This window comes from Dermacentor silvarum, chromosome 2, assembly GCF_013339745.2.
Source record: "Dermacentor silvarum isolate Dsil-2018 chromosome 2, BIME_Dsil_1.4, whole genome shotgun sequence".
Lineage (NCBI taxonomy): Eukaryota > Metazoa > Arthropoda > Arachnida > Ixodida > Ixodidae > Dermacentor > Dermacentor silvarum.
Window position 1 is genome coordinate 175,138,532 of NC_051155.1, and position 16,219 is coordinate 175,154,750.

Below are 16,219 nucleotides of genomic sequence, written 5' to 3' on the forward strand. Positions count from 1 at the left end.
ACCGGCAACAGTCACCAACGTCGCGCGCGTTCGGGGCGAACGCGGGCAAAACGCCGACGGCGTCAACAGCAGGCCTGCGCGTTGTTGGTGCTGCTGCATATCCAAGTATCTACTATCTTTACTCCGTATAGCTCTCTACTAATTTGCTATCGCAATTGATGCTTTGCCTTTCGGGTGAAACTGCGACATTTTTTGAGCCCGTAGTAAGTAGATTTTCAAGCAATAACGGTAGCTCTTAATGTCTAATTGCGGTATTTAGCAGATTCTAACGCGCGCCTTTTTTTTTTTTTTTTTGAAAAAAATTGGGCCGGAAATTGCCTGAGCGGTGAAGTCGGATACGAAACCAAAACCGCCTTCGCGGCGTTCGTACGTTTTACGGCATAGCAAGAATGTATTGCGGCGAAGCTGACTTTAGGAAACTGGCCGCTGTTGTGCAACGTTTTAGACTCCTGCCAATTTTTCGTGCTAAAAAATCGGGTGCGCGTTATTCATTTGTTTGACAGCTTTAATGCATTTCTACGTTAGTTTTCTGCTTTGAACACACAGAACGTACGTTTGATCCGGGGGCATGCAAGACTCACGCAAATACTGCCAAATTAATCAGCGGTGCGCTTTGGCATTCATTATGCGCCGGATAATTCGATCAATTTCGTCGCTCCTGTAAGGGTCGAATTAACGGAAGTCAACTTATTTGCCTTAACTTGCATGCAAACTCTTCTGTCTACCAGAAAATTTGGGCAATTGAAGTAATGCTGCTGATTATAAAATAAAATGGCAACTGGTTTTTCATGGGCTAAGTTAGCTGTACATGTCCATATCGTTGCTTCAAAATGACATGTGAGCAGCAGTGGAAAAATAAAATGCCTCCAGACAAAAGGTTTTCAAGGTATGTTTTTCTATCATGAAATAGCAAAACGTAGGCCGTAAGAAAATTTATTGATACAATGAGACTAGCCCAAGTCCTGTAAATAAAATAGCTGACATGGTGAAAAATGTGTGAAGGACAATAGAAAATAGACAACAGAGGCTCTTTAATTCTGTCCTAATGTTCCCACTTTTCTTTTTCACGACACTTTACTAACTCTACAAGGCTGCTTTTCAGACATCTCACAAAAAGTTCACATTGGCATTTGATTGATTGGATTTTGCATCCCAAAGCTAAACTTATGCTACAAGGGACACTATGGTTCAGGGCTGCAAATTAATTTTGTGGTGCTGCAGTTGCTTATGTAGGCCAAATTCTCATTACGAGGGCATTTTTGCCATTCCACCACCTGTCAAACCCAACTATCCTTAGCAGCAGAAATCGATACCTGCCAAACCAGCATGGTTCTACCCAACTGTCTAGGTCAGGTGGGTAAAAGACATGGAACAAACTTAGCATGCTGAATAGAAGATGCCTTAGCCCGTCGGTGAGGTTACCAATTTTAACCACAAGAAAATCTCAGTGTGTTAATGTCTTTAATAACCAATAATTTCCAGCATTTCAACCTCCAAAACGATGTGATAGGAATGACAATTCTACGCATAAAACCAGCGCTAGTGCCTTCAGCTATATGCACAGGAAGCCTGAACTATTTACATGGCCATAAAAATGGGACAGGACATTGCATGGCTGCCAACAAGGGTGGCATTTTCAGGCAATCACTTTTGCAGATGCTTTCACTTTTGCAAGAGCAGCACTAGACACGTAGGCATCTATGAACAAATGTTCCTGGCATGCTGTCTTGACATAGTGCCAGAACACATTGGCCTGTAGATGCCATATGCATCCAGCGCTAGTCTCATGAAATCTTCCAAAAGTGAAAGTCTCTCCAAAAGTGATCATCCGAGAATACCGCCCCAGAATGACCATTTTGTTGCCTGGGAAAAAGCAGTTTCTTTAACAGTGCAATCACCTGGGCTCAAGGCTAATGCTATGATGCATGTTTGCATGCTTGCTTATTCTTACCTTGCTTTTAAAAAGACGGTGCTTAATTTTAGTTCGCTCAAATCTCTGAACCTCAGGCAGCCATATAGCAATGCTCTCTTGCCTGTACAAATGGGGCCATACAAGATAAAAACCATAATGTCAATAAGGGAAACCCACACACTAAATAGTTCTTCCAGCTAGACCACAGACTCAATTGTGACCAAATTTGTGAATTTTGGACAGTACCATGCTTAGATTCAGTACACATTGGTTACTTCCAGAAGAAACAAGAGTTTTGTTGGCAGTGATGCTGGACAAGAATGTAGGTAGCATGGCCAAGTGTGACAAAGCTGTTGCAACTTCTGAGAAAGAGAGGATTTAATTTTTTGACCTGGCATCAGCACAGATGCATGCACCTGTATTGTTTTCAGTGAAACAGCCAAGTCTTGCATCCAACTGCGGTTTATTAAACAAAATGCCCCTGATTTGAGCACAAGACAGTCCAGCAGATCAGCTGGAAGAACTGTTTTATATAGCTAGTGTCCTTATCACAATATTGAGTATACAGTGAACATAAAAATGAGCGCCAGCTGGCATTTGGCATGACCCGCTCTAACAAAGCCTTTCCGAAAGCATTCTGCCCACAGCAAAGACGCAGAATGGCAAGTGTTAATGGAGAAGGCAGTCCCACTTGTGCATGTAAGTAATCATAACCATTAACGATGGCAGGCACATTCCATTCACAGTGCCAGTTTTGTCTTCAGCCAAGCATCTACTTTGGATACCTGGACACTGTTCACACTATATAAATTATAATTGAATTATGTTACAAGCAATGTACACAAAGGTTTGCTGAAACTGTACAAGCAATAGACCCTTTCCAATTGTTAGGTTCCTTCGCATTGCATTCTTGACAAGCTAATCATGACTCTCATCATTGCTGAAACAAAAGACAAAGAAAAAATTGCATGTATTGCCACTTTCTGGCTGCAAATGTTGTCACAAAAGCCACATCACATTTGCTCTACCTCATAGAAAATAAAGTATGGTCTGCTGTTATGGGTCGAAATGGTGCATCACGTTGATGACAGAATACAAAACATGACCACAACCACTACAGTCAAACCTCGATATAACGAATCTCGATTTAACAAGAATCTCGATGTAACGAACTATTTTTATTTCCCCATTTTAGTTCTATTGAATTAACGAAACCTCAATATAACAAAGTTTTTCGATGCAAGTACAACTTCGTTATATCGAGGTTTGACTGTGTCATGCGGGCCAGGTATAAGGCAGAGCTGGTGGAAGAGAATGCAGACCTGATAGCGGGATGCATAGAGCACATCTGCACTGAAAGAAAGCCTGACAAGCAATAGCTATTGCTGCACCACCAGATGCTAGCCAATTGTGAGGCCATTCTTATCAAACCATCACCAATGATTTTGCCACAAAGACCACTTCCCATGAGACCTGCAGACGATTGGCCGAGATGTGCCCAGCTCAGTGCTCAGCAAGGGGAGTGCAAGAGGTTGGACGAGGTGAAAGTGAGCAACCTCAAGGTACCAGCAAGACCTTGAGAGTAGCATGTTGCACAAACTGTAGCAAAACCAGGCACTCAAGAAATCCTTCCTGTGGGCAGACATGTTCGGCAACAGGCTCATGCAAAAGTTACTGGCCTAAGGACAGATAAACAAGAACACACTGTTGTGAAGTCGATGTCAATGAAGCGAATCATCACTCGCCACAAGAATGCTGCACAACAAATGAGCACACCTAGAAGCAGGAAGTTGAAGTAAGCAACACTGTAGCCAACTTTCAACTGGTAACATAACCAACAACCTGCCTTTTAAGCAACAAGTTATGGCATAAAAAGGAATCTCCCCTGCATGTTGCACAACACCGTCTCATTCCAACCTGTCTGGTGCTGTGACAAACACTTTCGGTGCTGGTCTTTGCTGACAGTCTTCCAAAAAGAGCAAGACGACAATGAGTGGTGGTCAGTTGAGAAAGGAGAAAAGTTCTGGAAGCTGGGACATGGTGACTAGCATGAATAACAACCTTTGTTTGTGCCCACATAATGTTCACTGTAACAATATGTGCATATATCTTGCCAATTTAGAAATTCTGTTTTGCCATTAAGTTGACTAATTCCTTTACTTTTTAAAAAGCTGGTCCAACAATTAGGAAAAGGGTCTATTGTCTGGTGAAACCAGGATGCCCAAAACGGGGCCAACAGTCTCTGTACAAGCTAAAAGAATGTCCAATGCATACAAAAAGGTTTCTAAGCTCCCTCTGCACACCAAGCTCCTTACAGCATAGCTTGGTAGGCAGCACCCGACTTGAAACAAGCAAGCAGTACCAAAAAGAAGGCAACGTACAATAGCGGGGCTAAATTCTACGTTCTCACATTAAAGTTGTTCCACCTAATTATGCCTTTTTTTATCATGCATGACAATTCAAACAGCTTTCTTCATTTGCTGAACACCTAGCTTGCTTTTAAGGCTGTATCCATGCGATATCCATGCCTTTTACTAGCCCCCGTTTAAATTAATGCTAACAAAGCCAGCAAAGAAAAGAAAAACACTGCCAGCATGAACACATGACACGCTTTAGCAAGCATCAAAAAATAATCTGGGCTACAAAGTGACTTTGTGATGACAGCTCAGTGGCGGAGAACTTTGCACACTCAGGCATAGATGGCAACAGGCCCATTCCGCAGAGCAACACTACCACGAGTGTGCTACGATGTGCCAGTGATGGTCTGCACACAGATTAGTTTTTCACAGTAAGGACTGTTCCACCATGATTTGCTCAAAGCCCTGGGGTGGAGTGTGGAAGAAAGAAGAGAACACCGCATCCAAGATGGCTCCGTCGTCGACTAAGGGAAAAACATGAAAAGAGAAAATGTGGCAAATGTAATAATGGTTACAGGCTTTCAATGCAGCGTTTAACCCTTTCAGATGCGATGTACACAATTGTGTACACCAATGCAGTGCATCAACAGCAAAAACATTGATTCAAGTAACAATATTTAAAATGTGTCCTGTACATCTTGAAACGCTTCTGATTGAAATAGTGCTGCAAATTTCAATTACACAATCAAACTGTTTCATTAAAACAAGTATGAAGGCAGATGGTTGAGTCTTTTGCTTGGTGTGGGTATGTCATTGTATGTAACGGGTTCACTTCTTTCATTGTTTTTCACAATGTATTGCGCCAGCCATAATTTTCAAATGGCTGGATAGGTGTTTTTCAAGCCTGGTAGACATAAAATAGTTGATGTTCGCATATCTGATGTTTCTTTAGCGAGTTTTCACATGGAGTCCGCATTTTGTAAACTTGACAAAACTCACTAAAGAACTGAAAACCCTTAATCTATTCTGCAGCTGTAAGCATTTTATGATGCTGAAGATCTAAGAAATGCGATGAAAGTAAGTTGTCAATCAAGAGAACTAATTGGTGTCTGAAAGGGTTAATGGAAATTACTGCTAATGCCTTATTTACAAATAAACCAAGAGGGCCTTCTGCAATAAGTGTCTACAAGTCACGCATTATGGCGCACCCTCAAACTTACTGGAAAGTGAAAAAATAAAAAAATTTTACTCGTGCCCAACTAAATGCATGTCATATACTCAGAATTGCAGGTAAGCATGACTGTCACGGAGCGGCATATTTTCGAATGTTTTGGACGCTGATTAACGACACCCCGAATTACGAGCGTCAAAAACGTGGGCTCCTGACTGTGCAGCGTATAATGCATTCGACATCGACACGCCGAATTACGGGCGTCAAAAGCGTCGTGGCCGCTCGAGCTGCCATCTCGATTCCAGACGCGACACGCCGATTACGGACCCCGAAGTGTGCGTGTACAGCCACGTGGTAGTGCCGGGCTCGACCTTGGGCCTTGACATTGGGAGAGAGGATAATCTGCGGTTCTTCGTCCATAGTGAAAGGGCGCGGCCAAGATTGTTGGGAGCTAAGAGCCCTGAATTCGGAGAACGCTACATAGCGGCAGTTTCCCTACCTAGGGAACTAGGGAAAGGAGAGGCTATTTAAGCGCATGTTTTGGGCCTTGCTGATTAGTCTAGAAGCTGAACCTATGCGCTACTGAGAAGCCGTTGGGGGGCTAGTGCCGTCCAGTATCGCCTGGGCCGCCTGGCCACGTCGGAACTCCGAGGAACTTGTTGACGTACGAGACGTCAAACCAGCATCTGCAACGAAGCTCACGGTAGTTCACCTCAAGTTTGCTCAACCTGCTTGAGGGAAGTCGTCAGATCTAGACTCCCGGGAACCCCAGCTCAGCAATTCGCATCCACCTCGACAAGATCGGACCGCCAGCCTTCTTCGGGAAAGCTTTGTGCACCGACTTCCACGGTTTATGGACTTGCTGATGCTGCCCGGCAATGCGTATGACACCATTTGTTTTCTTTTGAACTTTGCTTTAGTGAAATACTGTTAAGTGTATTCTTGTATATCTGATCCGCGCCATGTTTCATATGTATATGTTCTGTTAATTGCTCGTATTTATTGGTCTTCATCATTGTGTGATATTAAGGTCAGGTGTGTTAGTCTGTCTTGTGTTTTTTTCTTAATATTTTATTTTTATGAACTTGTGTATATTTGTCAGCCGGTAAATATCTTGTTTTTTTGATTACTCCCGACTCTGACTCTTTTCACTGTGCTCGCTTGCGTACGGAACGACCAACCAGCTTGTCTACCCCGTCGATCGACTTCACGCCGACGACGAATCGGGGACAGCTGTGACAATGACATGCTTCCTCCTTGATCACAAACAGGTTATGTACTGAACCACCAGCTGCCTCGTTTTCTTACGTTTGTTTAATCAGCCTCTCATGCTGTGGTTGTCAATCATTACCATTCTCAGTGCTACGATGGGCTGATGACCTAATTAAAGAGTGCTAGTTTTGGGATTCTGAAGACACAGGTTCTGTTTGTGGTGATGCAGTATTTTATTTCAATTATCACCTGACTATCAGGCCAGGCTGTGTGTTTGGTTCCTGGCACAACCAGTAGGTGCAGAACTGTTGTGGCAGCCTTAAAATTATTTTGACAGGCAACCTAGTTTTTTTTGTTTGCTCTTTTTACATGGTTACTACTATGATGGTGTCGGCACCTGTTTCAGTAATTTTAAGATGGCAATATGATCAGTCTTGCATCATTTTTGGTACACCAAGTCCAGCACCTTCTATCAAAAGCGTAATACTCAATCCACCTTCACTTGAGGTTTTCCCTTAGAGTCCTTCTAAAACTGTCTTTTCAATCTTGCACTACTTTGCTACTTACCATAAAGAACAGGAAAAACTTCTCCTTTGACACCTGTCACAGGGATATGTAAATCTGTTCCATTCAGGTAAAAGTTCAGCTCCAGGTGGTCATACGTGATGCCCTAAAAAAGAGCAAGATAAGTGAGTGGAAATTAGCAGGATACCTTCGCAGAGATAACAGTTGCAGCAAAACTATCTAGACGTAATATAGATTAGTGGTTGCTCATACAGTTGGCCTCTATGCAACAAGGCTTGATTCTAATTTTCTATAAATCAATCCTGTTCAACAAAACCAATAGATGCCCATGCTTTCTTATGGAGAAAACTTGAAGCCCAAATCACTTGAAGCCACTTGAAGCACTTGAAGCCACTGAATCACTTGAAGCCCAAAATGGATGTCACTGGCAGCTGGTACATACATCACTAACTACAGTAAAATTACTGATAATTGTCAAATAAGTGTGGATACACCGCCAAAATGCCAGTGATCACATCTCTTACAATGAGTGTGGTATTGCACATGCTGTCATACGATTGTCTACTTGTAAGCACTGGTTGAATCCTTGCATGCTGATCTTCAGCTGCTTTCGGGCATCAGTAACACAAAAGAGTATGTAGAATATTGCCACACATTGTTTTCCATGCCTATTCTTGCTCTTCTTAGCCTTTGTATTTTACCAGTGTTACAACACTCTCAATTCCTGGTGAGACATGCTTGCAGTCTCAGGCCATTAATATGTCACAAATCTTGTAGTACTTAGTGCAATTAGCCCATTGTTATCAGACAGAACCGAAGCACACAGCACATTCTTGAATTGTGAAGGGCACTAGAATTTAAAATGAAGCTTTATATTTAAGAGGCAAGTGTTACTCTTTTTTTTTTTTTTTTTTCCCAATCGTCAGTGCTGTTGGCACCACAGGAGATGCTATTGAGTCGTGCCTTTTCTTTGTAGAGAAGAGTTCACACAGTGAAGTTGTCCTTGAAGATCTACATCACTTGCCTGTGTACCTGCACTTGTCACTGCCACATGACAGTATGTATGCCAAGAGGAATTGTGCTATAAACAGACTGACATGAACAGGACTAATTTTGCCTGCACCACACCATTCATTACCAGGCCTTCTAGAAGACAGCAGCTATGCTGACAAGAGGTCCAGCAGGCATGACTGACTGTGATTAAGCACAACTACAAGATCACACAAGACTAAAATGCTGACCAGGCTACACAGTGTGTCTTGCGAGAGATTATTTACATAGTGTGTGCTTGCTTACACGGGTATAAAACCATAACAGGCTTGCAATAAATTCTTAGTCCGATGCAACCATTGAATGTGTTCATTTCAAACTATGGATAGCATGAACCAGATTTGTGTATGTCCCTTCAAGGTTAAATGAATAAAAGCATGTGACTGTACATGACAAGTAAAACAATATCAGAAACGAGATAATGTCTCACTATCACACCTTAGAAAACAGGTCAGCACGAGGCTGAAACAAAACTGTGAACAACGAACTTTCCAGATATGAAATGGGGAACCGATCACTTTCAGTGAGCACATATGCTGCAATGACGGCATAATGAGACATTTGCACCTGAATGCACTCGGTGGCCTGAATACAGAAGGCTTCCGATGATGTTCCCAGAAAAATGCCATTTCAGAACACTTAGGACAATGAATTTGAAAACTAAACTTTCTAGTTTTTAATATGGACTGTCTTGTCAATTGCAAATCCATCAATAATAGCAAGGACACAAGCCCTTTACTGAATTAAAACGTAAACTTTATCACTTTTAAATATGTGCCTAATATTTGCTAGGGCAATGAAACCTTTTAGAGAAAACAAGGTTCAGAGCCAAAATCCTCTATCACGCTTGCCAATCAACCTCTGCTTTCATGACAAACTTCAAGTCACAAGTAACACATCATTTCAGTAAAAAGTCTGCGATGGACGAGGGAAAAAAAGAATTTCAAACATTGCAGCTGTTTATGAGGGAAAGCCAGGTTCCATGACTGAATTGTAGCACAACATGCATTGTGCTTTCTAAAGTTATGTCCAATGTTCACCTTTACCTATTGCAAAATGTCTTGACTTTTTTTCTTGCATGTCATTTACAGAACTGATGGACATGTTCTTCATGCTAATTGTCTCTGCATTACCCATGAATGGAGGTCATCATGTAGGCAATGAAATGTAGGCCACAGTCCCTGATGCTCATTTAAAACATGCATACCTCCTCCACACTATGACACCTGCCATGCTGACTCAATGGCTACAATTTTTTGTTTTTGCAATCAAAAGATTGCAGGTCGAAAACTGGGCTATGGTAGCAGCATTGTATGATGGGCCGGAAAACAAAACAGCTCATGCACATAAATTTAGGTGCACATTAAAGAACACCAGGTGGTCAAATCAATGTGCCCCCCCCCCCCCCCCACCATGGACCCTCTCATAGCCCAGGTGTTGCTTTGGGATGTAAAATCTAAAAGTGTTAATCCACACAATAATATTACAATGATATGGTGCCTATGAAAGCCTATTACTGCCTACGGATTACCAAGCAGTTCTGCAAAAAGCTATGCCCTCTGATGTGTCTGCAGTATCTTCCTGCGCTACCCTTATCATAGATTTCTGTGATAAATGTGCAATGTCTTCTCTTGACATGGCAAAACAAAAGACGATGATAGAGAAAAAAAGCTCTGTGTGCAGCAGATTACTGCAGCCAGCAACTGAAGCTATATCAGCAGAAGGAACAACAGATACAGAATCAAGTAGAAGTGCGAATCTTTTTCTGTCAGTACAGCAACAGTGCACAAGTGACATTGCAAGCGCTATTGTTTATATATATGGAGGAGGTCCGGATATTTATGCAAGCAAGTGTTTTGTGCACAGCTATGCAAACAAAAACTGGTCAGCAAATCCACAGTCAAACAGTGATTCTTTAGCACAGAGCAGTTACAAATAGCAAACAATAAGATGTGAATATTTTTATCTGCAAACTGCATAAAGGGCAGACAATGGGCCTTACTATGACGTCACCTTCTTGTACTGTCTGCTGGAGCTTGTGGAGCACTTCTTTGTTACACACCACAGTGCCCTCACTAGTGAGGACACAGCTCTCCAGATCTTGTCCAAGTGGCACCCTGTTCAGGTCTGTTTTTTGCGTGGCCACTCCCACACCCCACAGGCCTGAAATCCGAGGTATCAGAAAAAGAAAGAAAGATGTGATGCTAAGGCTGCACCAAAGCTACCTTACAAAAGCTTTAAGCACAACATTTGACAATTGAACAGCATGGCAGTACGTAATAAAATGTGGTGGAAAAAAAAAACGAAAGTAAAAAGAAGGCAAGAGGACATGCCAGTACATTAACCAGCCAACCCATGCATTCTTCTCAGCATAGAACTAGTAAATGCAAAACAATAATAAATCCTGTCCCAATAACATAATCATTGTATGTGTAGTTTTTATACAGTTAAAACTCGAGTTAATGAAACCCGATTTTACGAAGTTCCCGATCTAACAAAGAAATTTCCATTCCCCGGCAGGTACCCATAGGGTTCAATGTTGTCATCGACCCGAATCAACGGAACTAATTTGGCCACCAAACCCGACTTAATGAAGTTTTTCCTTAAATAAATTAGTAAGAACAGTTGATTTCTTTCTAATTTTGACACAGACGGGTTTTTCTCTGTCGAGTTAAAACATCATAGTGCCCTAGTCACGGCCCTAGCTTTATTTTTACGAGGCTGCACGCCACACCCGGAAGACCCCGAAGCTCCTGTGCCCACTCCAAGCCAGGTGAAGGATGCCGTCGATCTCTTGAGATGGTTTGCTGGGAACCGAGAATGCATTGAAAGAGCTTGGGGGCTATGAGAAGTGTGTATGCCCACTGCTGGTGAAGCGCACGCAGGTGAAAATCACATTTTTTTCACTGCTAAATACTAAATTCGCAGTTCTCTCCAGAACAACGTGTGCTGTTTTTTCTTTAGGTTTTACACAGAAGCAATTTCGGGCCACCCTCGCGGACTTTTCAGACGCAGAGGCGTGGGTTTGCGGCAAATACAATGCCGCGGTAGCTTTTGGGTGTCGCCATGTTGCAACTCTAGATTTCAAAGCACCGAACAATCCCTTTCTCAATTTACGAACTTCCTTATTTAACAAAATAATTCGACCGTGGTCATCATTTCGTTAAATCGAGTTTCAACTCAACATTGAACCACTAATACTTTCAAATTAAATACTGAAATCTCAGTAAAGGAGTGTTTTTTACTATCTCACTGCTTCAGAATGCTACCACTATGGCCAGCAATTTAACCAGTGACCTCGTCGCACATCACACCGGGGACATCAACATTTATGGCAACATGCTGATACGCTTGCCAGTTATCTTTCATTGTTTGCATCCCTATAAATGTCACAAACACATCACAAACATCTTGGCATGCAGTACACATCCTCTAAACAGCTTCACAACCTCATCTTAGTATAGCAGCATGCTTGTTCTCACCAGTGAAGCATCCACTAGTGGGAGGGTGCAACTCACTGATGTGAAATCTACTAAATGTGAAACACAAAATAATTCCGCATGTGTAGCATCAGTGAGTCCATTAAGTGACACAAAAAAATTCAAGGTTATAGACAAGAGCACTGTTTCTCACCTGCCTGTTGTACCTTGACTTCAAAATAGGACTTGTTTTGAACTAGAGGGGCATTAGCTAGTGCTGCACCACTGCCGCAGATCCTTTGTCCATTCTTTACGATTACGACATCCTGGCCTGCAAAAGATTGCATGTCCTAATCAGCCACACCTGGCATGCCTCAGACAAGTCAGATGCATTAAACACCACAAACACTTAACTTGTGCAGATAACACTGAGCCCGTTCAGAAGTTTTAGAGCACCTGCTTGTGTGCTCAGGCAAAGCTTTTGGCAGCAGTTTTGCCACCTACTTTCGTAGTGTTTGTACACGATCCGATGAAAGCATTTTCATATTAACCCATTACAGTGAAATGGTATGAGAAAGATCAACCAGCAGTATGGGACAATGTAGTTTTTGTATGGCAGTTGTCCTCACAAATTGTGGTTCCAATGAACACAACTATAAATGTGGTCCAGGAGCCAAGCTGACTTACATGGCAAGTGCAACCTCATATTTGGTCGCTGTCGGGTCAATTGCTTGAAGCAGCTGAAATTTGCATTTCTGCTCAATTTCACCACTCATAGACAGCTAAAACGAGATATCCAAAAGAAAGTAATACTGATTTCACATTTGGTCTGCCTAATTGTAGCAATTGCCAGTCCTTCCCTGTATCCTTTTAGCAAGGATGCTGGCAAACAATCACGAGAAAGAAACAGCAGAGCCGTTCAAGAAATCTCACAGTACCTTCGATTTAATTTTTTTCAAGGCACCACCTCGTACTTACGTTACAGGTCTCTACGCGCAGTGAAATCTAGGAGGTGCGCAGTGCTGCGCCTGAAATTCGGTGTTTGTGAACGCCGGCGACATGCACCTCGCGCGATAACTGTCTTGTCTTCGTATGTAAAAGTTCACGACTGGCACACGACAAGTGCAGGGGTGGCAGAGGCACAACTGATCGTCTGTCTTGATTGCAGGACTCTGCACATAAATATTACATGCCGGAGTTTACTGGCACGTTGACGTGCAATACAGCCCGCACAAAGATCGCCCACCGAGGAAGCTGCCGAGGAGGAGGCGGAAGGCAGAGAAACTAAATACATACATACAGAACATGAACGGTTATGATCTTCCACACAGACCACCGCACACATTTCAAAGAATCTGCAAATAGTGTTTTCCAAACATTTATACCCATATGAAGCATGTCCAGAACCACCGTAGGCAGGCGATTTCCCTGGGAACTGCTGGCGCTGAAACCGCCGGCGTTGAAACACCGGCGGATACAACCGAAACAAGTTGCCATCTGAAATGACACTTGGTGCTTCGTCCCTGTTTTACGATGGCACACAGCCCACACAGGAACAACACAGTAGGCGGCTAGCTGCAGCAATGGATAAAACACAAGACACCGACATAGAACGTAAAGTAAGCAAAGGCGCTGTTGAGTAAATTTTAAAGTTTGTGTAAGTAACAAATGGCTTAAATTATTGCAGTTTTATTAAGTGCTTGTTTTTGTTTTTAAAATTTTAGCTTTACCAGATTAAAGATACACTTAACTTTTAGTCCCAAACACACATGCGCAACTGACACTGCATCGCGGCAGAGAGCTGGCTTTTAAAAATGGCAGACGAAGATGACATCGACAAGGATGGAGATAATAACGGGCAAAAACCGGATAAAATGTTCGTTCTCAAAAAATGGAACGCCGTGGCTATGTGGAGCTGGGACGTAGAATGTGACACTTGCGCCATATGTCGCGTTCAAGTCATGGGTAAGTTTCTTGGCGCTGTTTCTCGGCTGATGCTTGATGTATCTCGCTTTGTTGCACCGTCACTCGGGATGTTTTGATAGCTGCTGTCGGTTGTCTCGTGCTTACAGCGCGCCGCTGTTGGTTCATTGTGAAAAAGTGGCGTTTTAATTACTTCCTTTGTTTACGGAGCAATCCTTTTTTTGTAGCTAATTTTTTTTTTCGTCTTTAGATGCCTGTTTGCGATGTCAACACGAAAACAAGCAGGACGATTGTGTGGGTAAGCAAACAGTTATCGCTTCATTGCCTTCACCGCTGTGCATTTTGTCCGGCGGGACATAATAAAAGTAGCTGTGTGTCTCAAAATGATACCTCTAGCGTGTGTAGCTGCTTGAGCTTGGCATTCGCGGCATTTTCTTTCCCAAGACAGTGAGCGTAAAAATTGGAGAGCCATATCTCCCACGTCACATCCACTACTTGCATCTTTGGTTTGCACGGCTATTCTATATATTGCTGCAGTCAGCGAAATGCAACCAATTAACTATTTGCTTTCGCCGACAAAGGGAAAGCCGATTCACGTTATGACGAAGCGAGTGGACAACGAAATTATTCGATGTAACCACTGTTTCGCACTGCTTTGCTTAGCTGACTGCTATACTACTTTTGGGCACCCAGTACTCAGTGACTGTTCGCAGTCTGGCAGGCTATTACGATGTGCTTGTTGTATTTGTGAGCATGACTTGCATATGCTCAAAAAACCTTAAGTTCGTCAGTGTTACACAAGTGGTCACACAAGTGAAAGCATCTTCAAGGATGCCTTCACTTGTGGGCGGCACATCGCCCAGGACAACGCTTCACGGGAGTGACGGGCATCCCACTACTTGAGGATTCGGTAACATGAAATTAATGCAGATGAGTGCGCCAGCACTGGTGTCGCATCTGCCTTGCTGTACTTTAATTAGCCATTCAAAGCACACTGAAGATTACACCACTCTGTAGATGCCATACAAATTTGGACTTCATTGTTTGCAAGAAAATATAAGATTTTATCAATGATGCAATATTGAATGCATTGACCCCCTTATGCACTTGCAGGGCTGCGATATTGTAGTGATGCCTTTTCCCAGTGCCTTTTGGTACTTTTGGCATTTGTGAGTAATCAAAACGACGCTCCTCCCATCGCCTAACAAACATGAAAACTGCCAACAGCCATTGGGGAAAAGGCATCACTACAAGATCATGGTCCAGTTTTGCTTTTCTCATTCTCATAGATTTGCACCATCTACAGTGCACACTTTCTTCAGGGCTTCTTGGCAAATTGCAGTGTGCGAGAACTGCTGGATGCTTGGCGCCTCTGATAATTTGGATCATGCACTTGTCTTCATTTAAGGCTGTTCAAATTCTAATTGGCACATGCTTACAGACGTCTAAGTAAACAAATGCTTTTTTTTTTTTTCTTTTACAGTGGTGTGGGGTGAGTGTAACCACTCTTTCCACAATTGCTGCATGTCCCTGTGGGTCAAGAAGAACAACCGGTGTCCTCTGTGCCAGCAAGATTGGATTGTACAGCGCATTGGAAAGTGATTGTGAATCGTCGCTTATAGTCTTCATGTGTGTGTGTACAGTTATTTGTATATGAGTGTGTGCGTGTGAGTAATACACAAGGCATCCAAGTCACCAGCTGCCCTGTGACGGCCAGTAAACCTGATACCACAAGGGAACTGCGGAATGTGATGCCAAGAAGAAATGATTTCAGTGTGTGTTGATGCCTTTACACATCTTTGTGAATGTCCGAAGTAAAACAGAATTGTTTTGATGTCGACAATTGTTGTTAAATTAGGCATGTAGTCTCTTCGATTTTCTTTTCCTTTTTTTTTTCTTGGCGATATTCTTTCTTCAATAAGCTTACACTAAACACCTTGAGCAATTATTGCATGTAAAGGAGGATGCAACAAAGAAATGCGCCTCTCAATAAATTGTTTCTTTTCAAATGTATTGAGAGTAGCGATACAAAACTATCGATAATATTATCAATAGTTTTGTCATTATAGAACTATTGAACTATTATAAAACATATGGTACCATCGATAGCAAACTATCAATAATGTAAAATCGCGTGACGTACCACATGTAAACGCTGCAGCATGAACTAGGCGATGTTTCCCTTTCCAAACTGCGTGAACTTAGCGTTACTGATGGTCAGTTATCACAAAATTTAATTATAAAACTATCGCAATATCGATAGTAGTATACTATCGATAGTTTCATGGCAAAATATTGTAATACTATTAATAGTAGTACTATCAATAGTCCTTTTTACACTGTCAATTGTTTAAAAAACTATCGATGGTCATTTTACCAATAGTTTTGCTTCACTAATTGAGAGCCGTTGCACTTCTATACAAATTAAAATCTTGCATGTGTCATTAATGTAATAGGTGCTTTCTTTTTTACTTGCATAGCCTCCTGCAAACTGAAACGGATTGGTTTAGATTCAGGATACCAGGCAACAATCCCGAGTCAAATGTTGGCACATTATTTTCACTTTGGCTGCCAGCTGCAGGTGTATGTAGTCACATCTCCAAGAATGTTGAATACTACTTGTTTTACTGCAAGGTCACGGTATGATGTG

The 16,219-nt window shown here is 42.3% G+C and overlaps 2 protein-coding genes across 2 annotated transcripts; one reads left to right on the forward strand and one right to left on the reverse strand.

Annotated features, from left to right (window-relative positions):
* Positions 1–926: 926 nt before the first annotated feature.
* LOC119442169 (SPRY domain-containing protein 7) lies at positions 927–13,242 on the reverse strand. Its single transcript, XM_037706932.2, has 5 exons — positions 13,032–13,242; positions 11,861–11,977; positions 10,230–10,390; positions 7,220–7,322; positions 927–4,793 (listed from the first exon to the last, which is right to left on the reverse strand). The coding sequence occupies exons 1-5, from the start codon at positions 13,141–13,143 to the stop codon at positions 4,696–4,698; spliced, it is 591 nt and encodes a 196-aa protein (XP_037562860.1). The 5' UTR covers positions 13,144–13,242; the 3' UTR covers positions 927–4,695.
* A 190-nt stretch (positions 13,243–13,432) lies between these two features.
* On the forward strand, positions 13,433–15,403 carry LOC119442170 (RING-box protein 2-like). The gene is made up of 3 exons (XM_037706933.2): positions 13,433–13,611; positions 13,820–13,867; positions 15,053–15,403. The coding sequence occupies exons 1-3, from the start codon at positions 13,461–13,463 to the stop codon at positions 15,169–15,171; spliced, it is 318 nt and encodes a 105-aa protein (XP_037562861.1). The 5' UTR covers positions 13,433–13,460; the 3' UTR covers positions 15,172–15,403.
* Positions 15,404–16,219: the final 816 nt, after the last annotated feature.